Below are 20,357 nucleotides of genomic sequence, written 5' to 3' on the forward strand. Positions count from 1 at the left end.
CCCATTAGCTTGCCCATCACTACCTCCTTGGTGATAACAATCCTCTCAAGGTCCTCACCTGTCATAGCCTCATTTCCATCAGTCATTGGCATGTTATTTGTGTCTTCCACTGTGAAGACCGACCCAAAAAACCTGTTCAGTTCCTCAGCCATTTCCTCATCTCCCATTATTAAATCTCCCTTCTCATCCTCTAAAGGACCAATATTTACCTTAGCCACTCTTTTTTGTTTTACTAACCAATTAACCAGGAGATAGAAGTATTTTTTTTATTCGTTCATGGAACGTGGGCATCGCAGGCTGTGCCAGCATTTATTGCCCATCCCTAATTGCCCTTGAGGGGGCAGTTCAGAGTCAACCACATTGCTGTGGGTCTGGAGTCACATGGAGGCCAGATCAGGTAAGTATGGCAGATTTCCTTCCCTAAAAGACATTCGTGAACCAGGTGGAGTTTTACGACAATCGACAATGGTTTCAGGGTTGTCATTAGACTTTTAATTCCAGATTTTTATTGAATTCAAATTTCATTCTCTGCCGTGTTGGGATTCAAACCCTGGTCCCCAGAACATTAATAATAATAATATAATAACCCTTCATTATCACTAAGTATGAAGTTACCGTGAAAAGCCACTAGTCACCCCATTCCGGCGCCTGTTCGGGTAAGCTGGTACAGGAATTGAACGGGGATTGCTGGCCTTATTCTGCATCACAAACCAGCTGTCTAGCCCACTGAGCTAAACCAGCCCTTACCCGAGGTCTTTGTTTTATTAGTCCAGTGACAATATCACTATCCCAATGCCTCCCTCATAGTAAAGTTTCTATGGACACATAAACAACAAAAGAAAATCAAGGTAAGGAAAGGGTTACTAAGGCAGGCACAAAATAAAACACATGGATAATGGCCGAGAAATGTCCAAAATATTGAATCGACAAATGCTAAACATGACATTAGAAAACCTTCAAAAAAATGCCTTTTGTGGTAAAAAGGGGAGAAATAATTGCTAAACTAATCAAATGTAGAAAGGATAAAACCCAATTCCAATCGCAATCATGCATATTAAAAAAGATACGCACACACACAACAACAAATTTAGAGCAGTTAGCTTATTATTATTGATGATAGGAAAGATAATAGAATCTTTTCTCAAAGATGACGTAGAAAAATATCGAGAAACTATAAAGAACTGTATAGATTTCTAAAGGGAAGGCAAGCTGAGGCAACCTTATTGAATTATTCAAACAAGTGACAGAAGGAGTCGAAAGTAGACAGAAAATATTTGGATTTTCATACGGGCTTTGATAAGATACTGCTTATTTGACTTATGTCTAAGGGGCCTAGAGAAGGTAGACAGGAAAGACTTGTTTCGCCAAGCTCAGGGGTCAATTACCAGGGGGCATGGATTTAAGGTGATTGGTGGAAGGATCAGAGGGGACATGAGGAAAACCCTGAGGGTGGTGGGCATCTGGGATTCACTGCCTAAGTTGGTGGTTGAGGCTGAAACGCTTAATTCACTTAAAAGGTACCAGGATCTGCATCTGAAATGCTGTAACCTGTACGGCAATGGGACCAGGTGCTCGAAAGTAATACAGCCATTGTTAGGAAGTGGGTGGTGGGGGTGGGGTCGGTGTGGGAGCGGAAGAAGGCAGCCTCTAGTAAGGAAACTAGTTTAGGGGCACTTTTGAGGGCACTTCTGCCGTTCTCGCCAGCCAGGTACACACAAGACTGGTGGTGGTGGCGGCCCTGATGGTATGGGGACAGTAGCAGCAGCACCAGAGGTTGGAAGGTGTCTCGGTCTGGGCACTGATCTATGGGAATCATAGATTTGCACCAGCGGGGTTTGGATGCGGGCTTCCGGCGGGGGCAGCGGGTGAGTATTGAACGGTTTGGGGACCTATTTGTGGGGGTAGCTTTTTCAGCTTAGAGGCTATGGAAGAGGAGTAGGAGCTGGTTTCGGTACTTACAGGTGCCGGATTATGTCAGGAAGCAGGTATCGTCCTTGCAGGACCTGCCGCTCCCGGGGCTGCAGTACAAAGTGGTGTTGAATTCAGGGGTTGGTGAGGGTAGGGTGTCGGAGATTGAGCGAAAACAGCGTGGGAGCAGAGAGAGCCGGGACAGCGAAAACAGCACCGGAGGAGAGAGCCGGGAGATTTAAAAAGCGCGGGAGGAGAGAGCCTGGACAGTGCTGGGAGAGGTGAGTGCACAAAAGGTGTGGCAGGAGTGCCTTTAGTCACGGAGTGCTGATTGGAACAGAGTGCATCTGAGTTTAGGTGAGTGACTGAGTGCTGATCGGAACAGAGTGCATCTGAGTTTAGGTGAGTGACTGAGTGCTGATTGGAACAGAGTGCACCTGAGTTTAGGTAAGTGACTGAGTGCTGATTGGAACAGAGTGCATCTGAGTTTAGGTGAGTGACTGAGTTCGGGGGAGTGGCTGTGTTTTTGTTGGTGTTCGGGTTTATCCTTGAGGTACTATAAAGAAAATTTTAAAAAATAAAAAAAAATATTTAAATTAATTAACTAGTTGAATATGGCTGGACAGGTGATGTGCTGTTGCTGTATGATGATGGAACTGGTGGATCCCATTGAGACCGTCAGTGACCACATCTGCAGCAAGTGTTGGCTGCTCGAGGAACTTCGGCTCAGAATTGATGAGCTGGAGACCGAGCTGCACACACTGCGGCACATCAGGGAGGGGGAACATTACCTGGACACTTTGTTTCAGGAGGCAGTCACACCCGGTAGAATAAGTTCTGTTAATTTGGACAGTGGTCAGGGACAGAGTGGTGTGACTGCAAGGGAGGCAGGTAGGGGGATCCTGAGTTTAGGAGTTGAGGAGCCTCAGCCCTTGACCTTGTCCAACAGGTATGAGGTACTTGCTCCCTGTGTGGATGAAGAAGAGGGCTGTAGGGAGGATGCGTTGACTGACCACTGCACCGTGGTACAGGAAGCCATTCAAGAGGGGGGAGCAAAAAGACAAGTGGTAGTTGTAGGGGATTCTATAATTAGGGGGATTGATGGGATCGTTTGTAAACCAGATCGAGAGACCCGCATGGTTTGTTGCCTGCCCGGTGCCAGGGTGAGGGACATCTCTGATCGGCTTGAAAGGATTTTGGAGAGGGAAGGGGTGGATCCAGTTGTTGTGGTCCACGTTGGGACTAACAACATAGGTAAGACTAGGAAAGAGGACCTGTTTGGGGATTATCAAACACTAGGGACTAAATTAAAGAACAGGTCCTCCAGGGTTATAATCTCTGGATTACTACCCGAGCCACGTGCCAATTGGCATAGGGTTGAGAAAATTAGAGAAGTTAACACGTGGCTAAAGGAGTGGTGCGGGAAAGAGGGATTCCATTTCATGGGGCATTGGCATCAGTACTGGGGCAGGAGGGACCTGTACCGTTGGGACGGTCTTCACCTGAACCATTCTGGGATCAGTGTTCTAGCGAATAAGATACATAGGTTGGTCACAAGGACTTTAAACTAGCAAGTTGGGGGGAAGGGAAATGTAAAGCTATGGACAGTATAATGGTTAATGGAGATCAAGGCAGCAGGTTACGTGACAGGTTATTATGTAGAGATATGGGTTCAAAGACAAGGAAAATTAGGAGAAAGGGTAAGAGGAACAATAAATTGCGAAAAGTTACTGATCAAGGTGTTAGGATTCATAACAAAGACATAAAAAACAGCATAAGTGTACTTTACCTAAATGCTCGTAGTATACGAAATAAGGTAAATGAGTTGATGGCGCAAATCATCGTGAATGACTATGATTTAGTGGCCATTACTGAAACATGGTTAAAAGATGGTCACGACTGGGAGTTAAATATCCAAGGGTATCAGACTATACAAAAGGATAGAATGGACGGTAAGGGCGGTGGTGTAGCTTTGTTGTTTAAGGATGGCATCCGGGCAATAGTAAGGGATGATATTGGTGCTATGGAGGACAAGGTTGAATCAATTTGGGTGGAAATCAGGAATAGTAAGGCGAAAAGGTCACTGATAGGAGTAGTCTATAGGCCACCAAATAGTAACAGGATGGTAGGGCAGGCAACAAGCAAAGAAATAACGGATGCATGTAGAAATGGTACAGCGGTTATCATGAGAGATTTTAATCTGCATATCGATTTCTTTAACCAGGTTGGTAAAGGCAGCCTTGAGGAGGAGTTTATAGAATGTGCCCGGGATAATTTCCTGGAACAGTATGTAATGGAACCTACAAGGGAACAAGCGGTCCTAGATCTGGTCCTGTGTAATGAGGCAGGATTGATTAATGATCTCATAGTTCGGGATCCTCTTGGAAGGAGCGACCACAATATGGTGGAATTTAAAATACAGTTGGAGGATGACAAGGTAAAATCAAACACTAGTGTTTTGTGCTTAAACAAAGGCGATTACAATGGGATGAGAGAAGAACTAGCTAAGGTAGACTGGGAGCAAAGACTTCATGGTGAAGCAGTTGAGGAACAGTGGAGAACCTTCCGAGCGATCTTTCACAGTGTTCAGAAAAGGTTCATACAGACAAAAAAGAAAGACGGTAGAAAGGGGAAAAATCGACCATGGATATCTAAGGAGGTGAGGGAGAGTATCCAATTGACGGAAAAAACATACAAAGTGGCAAAAATTAGTGGGAGACTAGAGGACTGGGAAGTCTTTAGGGGACAACAGAAAGCTACTAAAAAAGCCATAAAGAAGAGTAAGGTAGACTATGAAAGTAAACTGGCTCAGAACATAAAACCAGATAGTAAAAGCTTCTACAAATATATAAGACAAAAAAGAGTGGCTAAGGTAAATATTGGTCCTTTGGAAGATGAGAAGGGAGATTTAATAATAGGAGACGGGGAAATGGCTGAGGAGCTAAACAGGTTTTTTGGGTCAGTCTTCACAGTGGAGGACACAAATAACATGTCAGTGACTGATGGAAATAAGGATATGATAGGTGAGGACCTTGAGATGATTGTAATCACTAAGGAGGCAGTATTGGGCAAGCTAATGGGGCTAAAGGTAGACAAGTCTCCTGGCCCTGATGGGATGGATCCTAGAGTGTTAAAATAGATGGCTAGGGAAATTGTAAACGCACTAGTGATAATTTATCAAAATTCACTAGACTCTGGGGTGGTCCAAGAGGATTGGAAAGTAGCAAACGTGACACCACTGTTTAAAAAAGGAGGTCGGCAGAAAGCAGGTAATTATAGGCCGGTAAGCTTAACTTCGGTTGTAGGGAAAATGCTGGAATCTATCATTAAGGAGGAAATAGCGGGGCACCTGGTGGGAAATTGTCCCATTGGGCAGACGCAGCATGGGTTCACAAAGGGTAGGTCGTGTCTGACTAATTTGGTAGAATTTTTTGAGGACGTTACAAGTGCAGTAGATAACGGGGAGCCAATGGATGTGGTATATCTGGATTTCCAGAAAGCTTTTGACAAGGTGCCACACAAAAGGTTGCTGCATAAACTAAAGATGCATGGCATTGAGGGTAAAGTGGTAGCATGAGTAGAGGATTGGTTAACTAACAGAAAGCAGAGAGTGGGGATAAATGGGTGTTTCTCTGGTTGGCAACTGGGGAACTACTGGGGTCCCTCAAGGATCAGTGTTGGGCCCGCAGTTGTTCACAATTTACATAGACGATTTGGAGTTGGGGACCAAGTGCAATGTGTCAAAGTTTGCAGACGACACTAAGATGAGCGGTAAAGCAAAAAGTGTAGAGGATACCGGAAGTCTGCAGAAGGATTTGGATAGGTTAGGTGAATGGGCTAGGGTCTGGCAGATGGAATTCAATGTTGCCAAGTGTGAGGCTATCCATTTTGGGAGGAATAACATCAGAATGGATTATTATTTAAACGGTAAGATGTTAAAACATGCTGCTGTGCAGAGGGACCTGGGTGTGCTGGTGCACAAGTCGCAAAAAGTTGGTGTGCAGGTGCAACAGGTGATTAAGAAGGCTAATCGAGCTTTGTCTTTCATTGCTAGAGGGATGGAGTTCAAGACTAGTGAGGTTATGCTGCAATTGTATAAGTTGTTGGTGAGGCCGCATCTGGAGTATTGTGTTCAGTTTTGGTCTCCTTACCTGAGAAAGGACATATTGGCACTGGAGGGAGTGCAGCGGAGATTCACTCGGTTGATCCCAGAGTTGAGGGGATTAGATTATGACGAGAGGTTGAGTAGACTGGGACTGTACTCATTGGAGTTTAGAAGGATGCGGGGGGATCTTATTGAGACATATAAAATTATGAAGGGAATAGATAGGACAGATTGGCTACAGGAATAGTGCCAGAGGACTGGAGGATAGCAAATGTGGTCCCTTTGTTCAAAAAGGGGAGCAGAGACAACCCCGGCAACTATAGACCAGTGAGCCTCACGTCTGTAGTGGGTAAAGTCTTGGAGGGGATTATAAGGGACAAGATTTATAATCATCTAGATATGAATAATATGATCAGGGATAGTCAGCATGGCTTTGTGAAGGGTAGGTCATGCCTCACAAACATTATCGAGTTCTTTGAGAAGGTGACTGAACAGGTAGACGAGGGTAGAGCAGTTGATGTGGTGTATATGGATTTCAGCAAAGCGTTTGATAAGGTTCCCCACGGTAGGCTATTGCAGAAAATACGGAGGCTGGGGATTGAGGGTGATTTAGAGATGTGGATCAGAAATTGGCTAGCTGAAAGAAGACAGAGGGTGGTGGTTGATGGGAAATGTTCAGAATGGAGTTCAGTTACAAGTGGAGTACCACAAGGATCTGTTCTGGGGCCGTTGCTGTTTGGCATTTTTATCAATGACCTAGAGGAAGGCGCTGAAGGGTGGGTGAGTAAGTTTGCAGACGATACTAAAGTCGGTGGTGTTGTCGATAGTGTGGAAGGATGTAGCAGGTTACAGAGGGATATAGATAAGCTGCAGAGCTGGGCTGAGAGGTGGCAAATGGAGTTTAATGTAGAGAAGTGTGAGGTGATTCACTTTGGAAGGAATAACAGGAATGCGGAATATTTGGCTAATGGTAAAGTTCTTGGAAGTGTGGATGAGCAGAGGGATCTAGGTGTCCATGTACATAGATCCCTGAAAGTTGCCACCCAGGTTGATAGGGTTGTGAAGAAGGCCTATGGAGTGTTGGCCTTTATTGGTAGAGGGATTGAGTTCCGGAGTCAGGAGGTCATGTTGCAGCTGTACAGAACTCTGGTACGGCCGCATTTGGAGTATTGCGTATAGTTCTGGTCACCGCATTATAGGAAGGACGTGGAGGCTTTGGAGCAAGTGCAGAGGAGATTTACCAGGATGTTGCCTGGTATGGAGGGAAAATCTTATGAGGAAAGGCTGATGGACTTGAGGTTGTTTTCGTTGGCGAGAAGAAGGTTAAGAGGAGACTTAATAGAGGCATACAAAATGATCAGGGGGTTGGATAGGGTGGACAGTGAGAGCCTTCTCCCGTGGATGGAAATGGCTGGCACGAGGGGACATAGCTTTAAACTGAGGGGTAATAGATATAGGACAGAGGTCAGAGGTAGGTTCTTTACGCAAAGAGTAGTGAGGCCGTGGAATGCCCTACCTGCTACAGTAGTGAACTCGCCAACATTGAGGGCATTTAAAAGTTTATTGGATAAACATATGGATGATAATGGCATAGTGTAGGTTAGATGGCTTTTGTTTCGGTGCAACATCGTGGGCCGAAGGGCCTGTACTGCGCTGTATCGTTCTATGTTCTATGTTCTAGATGCGGGCAGGTTGTTTCCACTGGTGGGGGAAAGCAGAACTAGGGGGCATAGCCTCAAAATAAGGGGAGGTAGATTTAGGACGGAGTGTAGGAGGAACTTCTTCACCCAAAGGGTTGTGAATCTCTGGAATTTCTTGCCCAGTGAAGCAGTTGAGGCTCCTTCTTTAAACGTTTTTAAGGAAAAGATAGATGCCTTTCTAAAGAATAAAGGGATTCGGGGATATGGTGTACGGGCCGGAGAGTGGAGCTGAGTCCACAAAGATCAGCCATGATCTCATTAAATGGCGGAGCAGGGTCGAGGGGCCAGATGGCCTACTCCTGTTCCTAATTCTTATGTTCTTATTTATTTATTATTATTTTAAAAATAAATTTAGAGTACCCAATTATTTTTTTTCCAATTAAGGGGCAATTTAGCGTGGCCAATCTACCTAACCTGCACATCTTTGGTTTCTGGGGGTGAAACACACGCAGACATGGGGAGAATGTGCAAACTCCACACGGACAGTGACCCAGGGCGGGGGTCCACAGCGCCGCAGTCCTAGTGCTATCCACTGCGCCACATGCCCTGGGTGTCGGAGATTTATGAGGAATTAATGGATTGGGAGGGGGCCCCAATAGGAGAAGATAAACGGAAGTGGGAGGAAGAACTGGGGAGGGGGGTGGAGGCTGGATAACGGGAGGAGGCTCCGGGGTGAGTGAAATCATCCTCTTTGTGTGCTAGGCTTAGCCTTATTCAATTCACAGTGGCTCATAGGGCACATATGATGGTGGCCAGAATGAGCAGGTTCTTCGAGGGGGTGGAGGATAGGTGTGGGTGGTGTACATGGAGGCCCGGGAACCTTGTCCACATGTTTTGGGCTTCTCCAAAGCTGAGGGGACTTTGTTGATGTTATCTCCAAGGTACTGAAGGTGAAGCTTACCCAGAGTACAGAAGAGGCGATTTTTGGAGTGTCGGACATTCCGGGTGTCCAGGGGGCGAGAGAGGCCGATGTCCTGGCCTTTGCCTCCCTGGTAGCCCAGAGACGGATTTTGCTGGAGTGGAGGGACGCGGGGTCGCCGAAGCTGGGAGTGTGGGAGAGCGACCTTGCGGAATTCCTTAGGCTGGAAAAAAATCAAGTTCGCCTTGAGTGGGTCTGTGGGGGGCCCTGGAGATAGAACCATTTATGGGGGTTGGGGAGGGGGGAGGGAGGGGGGTGTTATAGGAGGCAAAAACAGGGGAGGCAGGATGGACGGAGAGGAACTGCTAGGAGAGGTGTTGTTTATTTATTTTGAGGATTCCTGTTTGTTCTCTTTTTGGTTTTAATCCCTTAATAAAAAATTTTTTTTTTTAAATAATAATTTAAACATTAGATTTTGAAGGCTGAATGGTGACTTGATAAGAGAAATTCAGGATTATGAAAGGGTTGATAGGCTAGACATATAAAGAATATTTCAGTTTATGGAAGAATCATAAAATAATGCTCATAACTTTAAGATTTTGACCAATAACAAAATTTTGTCCTCCAGGATTGACAAAATTTTGTCCTCCAGGATTGAGGATTGTGTACCATACGTCATTGTGGAGGATCAGACGGGGTTCGTTAAGAGCAGGCAGCTGGTGGCCAATGTAAGAAGGCTGTTAAACGTGATCATGATGCCCCCGGAAAGTAGGGAGGTGGAGGTAGTGGTCGCGATGGATGCGGAAAAAGTTTTTGACCAGGTTGAGTGGATTATTTATGGGAGGTTCTGGGGTGGTTCGGGTTTGGGAGGGCCTTTATTGACTGAGTCAGGTTGCTGTACCAGGCTCCTGTGGCAAGTGCACGGACGAACAGGACGACTTTGGACAATTTTAGATTGCACTGGTTGACGAGACAGGGATGCCCCCTCTCCCCACTGCTGTTTGCGCTGGCTTTCGAGCCGCTGGCAATTGCTCTGAGAGCCTCAAGGGGCTGGTCCGGGGGGAGCACAGAGTCTCGTTGTATGCGAGACTCTTCTGTATGTTTCAGATCCAATTGAGGGAATGGAAGAAATCATGGGAATTTTAGGGGAATTCGGCAGGTTTTCGGGGTAGAGGTTTAATATGGGGAAGAGCGAGATGTTTGTGGTCCAGGCGAGGGGTCAGGGGAGGCGACTGGGGGAACTGTCGTTTAGATTGGTACGAGACAGTTTCAGGTACCTAGGCATCCAAGTGGCGCGGGATTGGGACCGGCTACATAAATTGAACTTGGCCCGGTTGGTGGATCAGATGAAAGATGATTTCCGGAGATGGGATGCGCTCCCGTTGTTTCTAGCTGGTAGAGTCCAAGCGGTGAAAATGACGGTCCTCCCGAGATTCCTGTTTGTATTTCAATGTCTCCCCATCTTCATTCCACGGTCCTTTTTTAAGCGGGTCAATAAAGTTATAGCGGGCTTTGTATGGGGGGGGGTAAGTCCCCGTGAGTGAGGAGGGTAATGCTGGAGCGGAGTCGGGGAGAGGGAGGGCTGGCGCTGCCGAACTTCAGCAATTATTACTGAGCGGCTAACATAGCCATGATTACGAAGTGGCTGGGGGGGGGGGGGGGGGGGTCGGCATGGGTGCGTATGGAGGCGGCTTCTTGCAAGGTCACAAGTTTGGGGGCGCTGGTAACTGCACCTCTGCCGTTCCTGCCGGCGCGTTAGTCCACCAGCCGGGTGGTGGTGGCGGCCTTGAGAATCTGGGGGCAATGGAGGAGATATGTGGGAGCGGTGGGAGCATCGGTCTGGTCCCCAATCTGCGATAATCACCGGTTTGCCCCGGGAAGGATGGACGGGGGGTTCCGAATATGGCAGAGAGCGGGGATTGAGAGGATGGGGCCTTGTTTATAGAGGGGACCTTTCCGAATATGAGGGCGCTGGAGGAGAGGTTTGCATTGGCGGAGGGAAACGAATTTAGATATCTGCAGGTGCGGGACTTTCTGCGTAGACAGGTACCAACCTTCCCACTCCTGCCGCTAAGGGGGATTCAGGGCAGGGTAGTTTCCAGAGGATGGATAGGTGAGGGGAGCGTTTCTGACATTTATAAGGAAATTATCGGATCAGAGGAGATGCAGACCGAGGAGCTGAAGCGAAAGTGGGAGGAGGAGCTGGCGGGAGGGATAGAGGAGGGCCTTTGGGCGGAAGCATTGAGTAGAGTCAACGCGACCGCAACTTGTGCCAGACTCAGCCTGATTCAATTCAAGGTCTTTCACCGGGCTCACATGACAGTGGCCCGGATGAGCAGATGCTTTGGGGTGGAAGATAGCCACTCAGCAAAATGTGCGGGAGGACCAGCGAACCATGTCCACATGTTCTGGGCATGTCCAAAGCTGAGGGGATTTTGGCAGGGGTTTGCTGATGTCATGTCCAAGGTATTAAAAACAAGTGTGGTATTGAGTCCAGAGGTGGTGATTTTCGGGGTGTCGCAGGATCCGGGAATCCAGGAGGAGAAAGAGGCAGACGTTCTGGCCTTTGCTTCCCTGGTAGCCCGGAGGTGGATATTACTAGCATGGAGGGACTCAAGGCCCCCGAAGTCGGAGACCTGGTTATTGAACATGGCTAGCTTTCTCTGTCTGGAGAAAATTAAGTTCGCCTTGAGAGGGTCATTGTTAGGGTTCGCCCGGAGGTGGCAACCATTCATCGACTTCTGAGGGGGGGGGGGTTTAGGTTAGCATAGATTAGGGGGTTAATTAATGGTGGGACCTGTTGGGGAGGGAGGTGGTATTTGCACTATGTTTATATTTTCATGTACTTTGTTTATATTGCTGCTGATACAATGCCAAAAGATTAACTCAATAAAATGTTTGTTAAAAAAAAGATTGTGTCCAATAAATCCAATGGGGAAATCAGGTGAAATTCCTTTACCCACTGAATGGTCAGAATACAGAACGTTATGCCTCGAGGAGTGGTTGAAATGACTAATTTTGACATAATTGGAGCACGTACCTACAGTGCGAACTCATGGGCTGAATGCAAAACTAGTTGTGATACTGAATTTGGTTTCCAATATGCAGTGGGAGTTACATTTATTCCGGTATGATCTTACACAGATAGAATGAAGGAAAAATACATAATTGCCTTTACATTGAGCCACTTGCACCCTCTCGACATTCCAAAGCACTTTAAAGCCAATGGTCTATTTTTGAAGCATTGTTACTTTTGTAATGTAGAAAATGGGACAGCTAATTTACAAATAATACCCGCAGATAGCGATTAAATAATCTGGCCAAATAAATTGTATTAGTTGTTGACCGAGAGATAAATGCCAGACAGGGTACCAGAAGAACCTCTTTTGCATTTACTGAAGAGGGCAGACTGAGTCTTGTTATAATGTATCATCCAAAAGGCAGAGTACTGCACTCAAGTGTCAGCCTGAATTAGGTGCTCAAGACTCTGGGAGAGGACCTTGAATTTTCAGAGTTCTGACTCAGAAGAGAGTGTTACCACTGAACCATGGTTGATACAGGGATGTGATCTGTTGAGGAAAGGTTTCTACATTGATGCTGAACTTCCGACTTGGGTATGGTAAATGTTGGATGTGTAGTGATCTCAAAAATCAGTCATTGCGAGAGAGCTGCTTCCTTTTCAATTAACTAGTTCAGGATTCTCTTTTTTTATTAATTTAGAGTACCCAATTCATTTTTTCCAATTAAGGGGCAATTTAGTGTGGCCAATCCAACTACCCTGCACATCTTTGGGATGTGGGGACAAAACCCACCAAACACGGGGAGAATGTGTAAACTCCACACGGACAGTGACCCAGAGCTGGGATCGAACCTGGGACATTGGCGCCGTGAGGCAGCAATGCTAACCACTGCACCACACTTTTTTTCCCTTTTCTTTTATAAATTTAGAGTACCCAATTATTTTTTTTCCAATTAAGGGACAATTTAGCGTGGCCAATCCATCTAACCTGCACATCTTTGCGTTGTGAGGGTGGAAACCACCACAGACATGAGGAGAATGTGCAAACTCCACATGGACAGTGACCCAGGGCTGGGATTCGAACCTGCCCTCTGCACCGTAGGCAGCAATGCTAGCCATTGTGCCACATGCCGCCCTTTCAGGATTCTCTTAAGGTTAACATGCAGGTTCAGTTGGCAGTTAGGAAGGCAAAAGGGCACAGTAGCGCAGTGGTTGGCACTGCTGCCTCATGGGGCCGAGAACTCAGGTTCGATCCCAGCCCCGGGTCATTGTCCATGTGGAGCTTGCACATTCTCCCCGTGTTTGCGAGGGTCTCATCCCCACAACCCAAAGATGAGCAAGGTGAGTGGATTGGACACATTAAATTGCCCCTTAATTTTAAAAAAAGGAAGGCAAATGCAATGTTAGCATTCATGTCAAGAGGGCTAGAATACAACAGCAGGGATGTACTTCTGAGACTGTATAAGATTGATAGGTTCTTGACCAATAAGGGGATCAGAGGTTATGGGGAGAAGGCAGGAAAATGGGGATGAGAAACATATCAGCTATGATTGAATGGCGGAGCAAACTAGATGGGCCAAGTGGTCTAATTCTGCTCCTATGTCTTATGGTTTAACTGTTTACATTCCATTTCAATCTTGCTCCAGTTATAAAGGACTTTAGTGAGGCCACACTTATGCAGAGTTTTAGGCCCTATATTGAAGGAAGGATATACTTGTCTTGGAGACGGACCACAAAAGGTTCATTAGTTCGGTCCCTCGGATGATAAGTTTTTCCTGTAGTGAAAAGTCAGCTTAAAATCTCTGGAGTTTGAAAGAATAAGGGGTGAGGTTATTGTGATATACAAGATTCTGAAGATAATTGACAGACTAGGCGCTGAGGCTGAGGAACTTAGAACTCAGGCCGCAGGAGAAGGGTCCAATCATTTAGGACTAAGATGAAGAGAAATTTCTGCTGCTGAATATTGGAATTGTCTACCCCAGAGGGTAGATGCTTCATTACTGAGGATATTTAAGGCGGGGAAAGATATATTTTTGGTTTCTCAGGGAATCAAGAAATATGGGGACTAGAGAAGCAACTGGACTTGAGGCAGAAAATCAGCCAAAATCATATTGAATTGTGGAGCAGGCTCAAGGGAGCATTTGGTCCACTAATGCTCATGTTTCTTACATTCTTACAGTCACAGCTTTCTTTGAATGGGAACAAAAGGAGGGTTGCTAATTCTGTGTGCTGGGGATGGAAAACATTCGTCAACAAATCAAATGACATACACTGCACGGGCTTTGAAGATTCACATCAAATCGCGCTCACTACGTTTTATTCTATCATGGAATAAAAGTATCGCTGGCAGGGCAAGCATTTGTTGTCCATCTCTAATTGCCCTCGAGAAAATCTTGATGAGCCACCTTCTGGCTTAGGTACGTCCACAGTTCTGTTAGGGACGGAGTTTCAGAGTTTTGACCCAGCAATAGTGAAGGAACAGCAGTACAGTTCCCAGTCAGGAGAGTGTGTGACATGGGAGGTAAACTTGGAGGTGGTATTCCCATACATCTGAGGCCCTTGTCCTTCTTGATGGTAGAGGTCACATAACTGAAAGGTACTCGGAAGGCAGGTTGTGGCTGTACATATTGCATATGGTACACTGTGCTGCCATTTTGTGTCGGTGGTGGATGGAGTGGACGTTTAAAGTGGTGAATGGGGTGCTGATCAAACGGGTGACGTTGAGCTGTTTGAATGTTGTTGGACCTGACCCTTCTAATTCCCATTAAGGCTGTTATTTAAAACTGGTGAACTTACGGTGGGTGGGGTGGGGGAGGGGATGGTAGGGAGCGGCAGGCAAGAAAGAATAGACCTCTTGAACTCTGAAAGGGACATCAGGTCAGTGTGAGCCAAACTGGATTCATACAAGCGTCTTGTTGTCCTTTATCCAAGGTTCACAATCTCAACAGCTGAATGTAAATCATGCATATCAGATGACATATTTGCATAATCCACTGCATCCAACCTGCTGAGCTGTTGCTGAACGACAAACTCCTTTTTTAAAAAGATTATTCTTGGCTGGAAGCACTCAGACTTTCACCAGTAGGTTTTCGTTGTACAATTTCTTTCAAGAGTAACTACAGTCTTCAGTTAATTTTTAATTGCAGGAGTCAGGTATAATCATTTCATAATTTGTTTGATGAGATTTCCTATAACTTGATGCCTGGCTGCTGGTGGCTTTCCCTTTGGAACTGAGCCAGTCAGTTCAAAAAAATGTGTTTCTACTTCAATCTCTGATCAATATAAAATTAGTTGATTTCAGGCAGAATTGAAATTTAGTGCAGTGCAACATTCAGTATGATATGGAAAATCAGACCCCTGACACACAGAGTTCCACTGGAGAATGCACACGTGTGGATATTTTTTAACTCACTTCCACTATATGGGCATTGTAGGCAAGACTGTCATTCATCATTCATTACCCACCCCAGATTACCCTGGTTTGATACAACTTGGTCATTTGCTCAGTGACTTCAGATCAAATGAGTTGGTGTTGGGACTGAAGTCATACAGAGGTTAACCTCGGTGAGGCCAGGAATGTTTCTTCCCTGAAGGACATTTGTGAGCCATTTGACTTTATATGGCAATCTCGCAAAAATTACAATATCGGTTTATTTCCAGATGATTTTTTTTTAAACAAACTGAATTCAACTTCGCAAACTGTCTTGCTGAGATTTGAGTTCCATGCTCTCTGGATTACTAGAACAGCAAGATAACCATTACATCACTGTAAACTTAACGGATGTCAGGATGATTCCACAATGGAGTCTGGCTGTAGCTCCAGGCTCAGAATGACCTATGACTCCCTACTCTAAGTGCATACAATGAGCATTTGGCAGGAGCCATTCCCCCCCCCCCCCCCCCCCCATCTCCAGGCTCAGAATGACCTATGACTCCCTACTCTAAGTGCATACAATGAGCATTTGGCAGGAGCCCCCCCCCCCCCCCCCATATATGTGCAGGCTACCCTCACATCTAGCTCCCAACATGAAGTAGAATAGAATGGCACAAATGTCTGGGAGCGTGGGAAGGGGTAGGAAATTCAATACTGAAGATGAAAATTGCCCACTTCATATTCCCCCACTGCAGGTGCTTCTCACATTCCCTAAAATACTAATATTTGGGGAATGGTCATTACCACAGGCAAACAGTACCCTGGGATCACTTTCAAGCTGTTTGTACACTGGGGCACAGCTTCTTCCCGTTATGAACAGTATCTCAGGCAGCACCAGAGCAGGGTCACTTATCCCCCAGGGAAAGAAGGTCTTTCCCTCCTCCACTCCTCTTTGAGGGGTGGGGCGGATTTGAATGAACCTTGGGGACCCCCTGTCTGGTCTGGACAAGTAACGGGAGTGTGACCTGGGGAAATAGCTCAATCGAAGGTTACAAATCGTCGGTGGCTGTCACCCCCCCCCCCCCCCCCTTAACGACACTGCAGTGTACCACTGGGCAAAAACAATGGCTGGTAGCAATGTATCTGAGCTTAAAATCCATCTCTGATTTTTAAACTGTTCACATCAAGCAAATTAAACGAACCAGTGACTGTAACGCCACTCAGGTCAATGATGGCCTCTCTTCCTCACTCAATTTAAAGGCAGCCCCGCGGTATTTCTCTCAGGGTCAAGAAATCAGCCCAAAATACTCCTCACCGCAGGAACCCCCAAATACTCAAAAATAGCCGCGGCTTTTCTGCTCCGAGATAACACATCATCCTGAACACGGTTAGCTCCCTTCAACCCTAAACAAGATCAAAGGAAGGATAGCACAGTGCAAAAAAAAAACATAATGAGAAACATCTTTACACACACAGCTTAAGGGGAATGCGCCTGGCTACATTGTAAACACGCACACGTAGAGAAACCCCGGCCTGGGAACGACCCTCTTGTTACACACCCTGTTGACAATACCAACAGGGTTGTTGCCTTGGCTGAAATCCACCCGTCCTCGTCTATTTCAGCCGCTGAAACTCCCCCGATGAAACGCACCCAACGACAACAACAAAAAAGGACTGGAGCTTCAAGAAAACATCAAAAGCAACATTCAACACCCCCCCCCCCCCCGCGCTTCCCTCTCCCGCCCGCTTCGCTCTGAATGAATAACACTGCAATGGATCGCACCCCCACTGCCTCTCGTTCTCCTCCCTCCCCACTCATTGTTCAGCTCAACTCCCCCCCCCCCCCCCCCCAATGGTTTTTTGCAGCAAACCCGGGCTCTATTTCGCCTCCCTTGCCGCCCACAAAGAAAAGGAATGGGGGTCATTGTGCAGCACAGATGAACGTGCTCTGTGTGTGTGTCCACCCGCACACCCGCTCCCGCTTTCCCAACTCGCCGGCCCCGGCGTCGCAATCTCTCTGGCTCAGAGCTGGCTGTACTCACCCCGGACGGCTGTGAGCTGCAGCGCTCTGGCGAAGGCAGCCCGCACACTGTAGCCCAGCAAGCACACGAGAGTGAATCGCAAAGCCGCAAGAGGTGGCATCATGACAGGGACATCACTAGAGAGTGTCTCCCGGCCGTCTCTCAGATCTCAGCCATCCATCCACATTGCCTGGAGGTTGCTTGTCCCCGAATCCTCCTCCTTGTTCCCCCACCCCCTCCACCAACACACTCTTCCTCCACCACCAACCTCCCCCCCACCCCCCACTCTCCTTCACTCCAGCCGCATCAAGCTCGCAAATCGCGTAATGGGTTTGTTTTAGTGTCTTGAGAGCTGGGGAGGGGGGTGGAGAAAGTGGGGGAAGATCAGATTCATTCCCCAGCGCCATCCTCTGTCCCATTCTGGCATCGCGGCGACCAGCGTCCTTAAAGAGGAAATAATATCCTTACAATCATCACGACCCCTTGAAAAAGCACCCTACCTAGGCTCACTTCCCCGCCCTATCTCCAAACCACCCAACCTACACATCTTTCTGACACTAAGGGGCAATTTTAGCACAGCCAATCCACCTAACCTAGGAACATAGGAACAGGAGAAGGCCATTTCGCCCCTAGAGCCTGTCTCCATGTAATGAGATCATGGCTGATCTCTGACCAAACTCCATGTACCTGTCTTTGGCCTACCCCTTAATATCTTTCCTTAACAAAAATCTATCTTGAATTTAAAATTAACAACTGATCAAGCATCAATTGTTGTTTGTGAGAGAGAGTTCCAAACCTCTACCACCCTTTGTGTGTAGAAGTGTTTCCTAACATCTCTCCTGAATGGTCTGGCCCTAATTTTTAGCCTATGCTCCCTAGTTCTAGAATCTCTAGATAGTGGAAACAGTTTATCTTCATCTACCCTGTCTTTCCCTATTAATATCTTAAATACTTGGATCAGATCACACCTTAACCTTCTAAATTCTCACAAAAACAGGCCTAATTTGTGTAATCTCTCCTGGAAGCTTAACTCCCATAGTCCAGGTAAACCTACATTGCACTTCCTCCAAGGCCAAAATATCCTTCCTAAGGTGTGTGCCCAGAACTGCTCACAATACTCCAAGTGGGGTCTATCCACGGCTTTGTACAGCTGCAGCATAACCCCTGTGTCTTTGTACTCCAGTCCTCTAGATATAAGTGCAAGCATTCCATTAGCGTTTTGGATTATTTTCTGCACTTGTTCGTGGCATTTTAAGGATCTATGGACTTGAACACCCCCCGCAAAGTCTCTTTGGACACCCCAGTGCCCTGCACATCTTCGGTCTGTGGGAGGAAACCGGAGCTCCTGGAGGAAACCCACGTAGACATGGGAGAAAGTGCAAACTCCTCACGGACAGCCACCCATGGCTGGAATCGAACCCGGGTGTGAGGCAGCACTGCTAACCACTGTGCCCCCCCCCCCTTGTTTTATTTCGATTTATAAGCCAGCAGTAAAACTGATGTAGCCAGGCTGATTGTATAAAGTGTCAAAATAAGGTTCTATGATTTGAGTTAGGATGAGAATGGATTATAAAGAGCAATTCTTACTCTTACCATTCAGACAGAAGGTTGTGGGGTGAAGTCCACAACATAAGAGAGGATAATCCAGGCTGGAATTCCACTCTTCGTCTCCAGCAGACCCTTGGGGTGGAGGGTGACTTGCCTCAGTTCAATGGGCTCTGAGATTGCTGATAAATCTAATGTGCAGATGCTGCCACATGCGGGACAGGTTGCCTGGAGGTTTGCGCGCCCTCTCCAACACCTCAACCTCACCTCTGCGTGTCTCTGATGAAATGTCTCGGTGCCTTTCGGAATGAACCTTCTCCAATTTGATTGGTCACAAGCCAGGGCTGCCTTGGGTCACCGGGGATGTTTGATCTCTTCAGGGATGATATTCAAAGACATCCCTGGTGTGTTCCTGCTGTCTTCCTGGAGACACCTTCCACCACCCATCTTATGGTCTTATGGACCTTATTCCAAGTAAACCATAACCCACAAGACCTGTAAAATAACTAACAGTGCGAATACAATGTGGTCAACACCACCAGTCATCTGCAGAAAGAGGTATAATAAAAATAACCGTAAAAAGAAAAGAAAATAAACCACGCAAACGATGCATAATCTTCAAAATTCATAAATGACTCACGCCCTCCATTCAGTTCTTGCCCAGTCCATCCCTTTGCATATATTTGTTTGCCTCCTCCTGGTCCCTGTCTTTGTACGCGACCCAGAGTTTTGCATGCCGAATCACACTTTGCTTTTGAAAAGTGCCGCCTTGGCCCTATTTAATTCCGCTCGATATTTAGCCAGGTCAGCCCTAATGTCCTCGTAGACACGAATGGCGTGTCCTTCCCATTTGCAAGTCTGCGTGTTCTTCGCCCAACTCAGGAGACGTTCCTTGTCCTGGTACTTGTGGAGTTTGATGATTACCGCCCACGGTGATTCCCTGGGTCATGGCTTCTGGCGGATCGATCTGTGGGACCGGTCTACCTCTGGGGGTTTAGTGAAGCCCTTCTCCCTGACCAGTTTCCTGAGCATCTTTGATATGAACTCGGTTGGGCTGCTACTTTCTGTGCCCTCTGGTAACCTGACGATCCGGCGATTCTGGCACTGAGACCAGTTCTCCTGGTAATCTATTCTGGCCTTCAGAGTCTTGTGGGTCACTGCCAACATCGTTATTTCGGCCTCAAGCGAGGTGATTCGTTCGTGCTGTTTGATGGCAGCCTTTTCCATTTCACAGATTGTCGCTACTTGGGCCTCCCGCCGTCGCTTTACCCTGTCCATCAACCCAAGTATAGGGACCAGCGCGGCCTCGATTGCCGTCTCCATCACCGACATTAGGTCCTCCTTTACTGCCTCTCTGTCCTTTTGGAGTTCTATTGAGATGAACTCCATCAGCCTCTCCGTTGTAGACTGGGATGGTGTCGACGACTCTGCTGCGTCCGCCATATTTGTATTTGTGTCGCCAAGCGGGTTTACTGACTCCGATGCTAGGTTTTACTCTGCGTGCTTTAGCTCCCCTTGCATCCTGTGTGGTGGTTCGCTGGCATCCCAAATCGGTTGATTAATTGATGAGAGTCAAATTAGTGTGGTTTCTTTCCAGGTTTGGTGCCCGTTCATTGGGTCAAAAAGGTCTAAAAAAGAGTTTCCAGATGGGAGCCACCTTTCATGCGACTGCTCAGCTCATGGCCGCCACTGGAAGTGGACCTGCATTTATATAGCACCTACTGTAAAACCTGAAGTAATTCACTGACAGGAAAGGGAAAAACAGCAGCCAAGCCAAAGGAGGAATGATTAGGGTGATTAAGACCAATTGTTTGGATGAAAAGTTGG

At 46.9% G+C, this 20,357-nt stretch overlaps 1 protein-coding gene across 1 annotated transcript in view; it reads right to left on the minus strand.

The window, feature by feature from the left end:
- fam171a2a (family with sequence similarity 171 member A2a) overlaps nucleotides 1-17,216 on the minus strand; it is a 427,659-nt gene extending 410,443 nt beyond the window's left edge. Inside the window, exon 1 of the mRNA XM_072487044.1 lies at nucleotides 17,007-17,216. Coding sequence (XP_072343145.1) covers nucleotides 17,007-17,109 — 103 coding nt within the window. The 5' untranslated portion in view covers nucleotides 17,110-17,216. The remainder of the gene's footprint in view (nucleotides 1-17,006) is intronic.
- Between the last annotated feature and the right edge of the window lie 3,141 nt (nucleotides 17,217-20,357).

The sequence above is a fragment of the Scyliorhinus torazame genome, chromosome 21 (genome assembly GCF_047496885.1).
Source record: "Scyliorhinus torazame isolate Kashiwa2021f chromosome 21, sScyTor2.1, whole genome shotgun sequence".
NCBI lineage: Eukaryota > Metazoa > Chordata > Chondrichthyes > Carcharhiniformes > Scyliorhinidae > Scyliorhinus > Scyliorhinus torazame.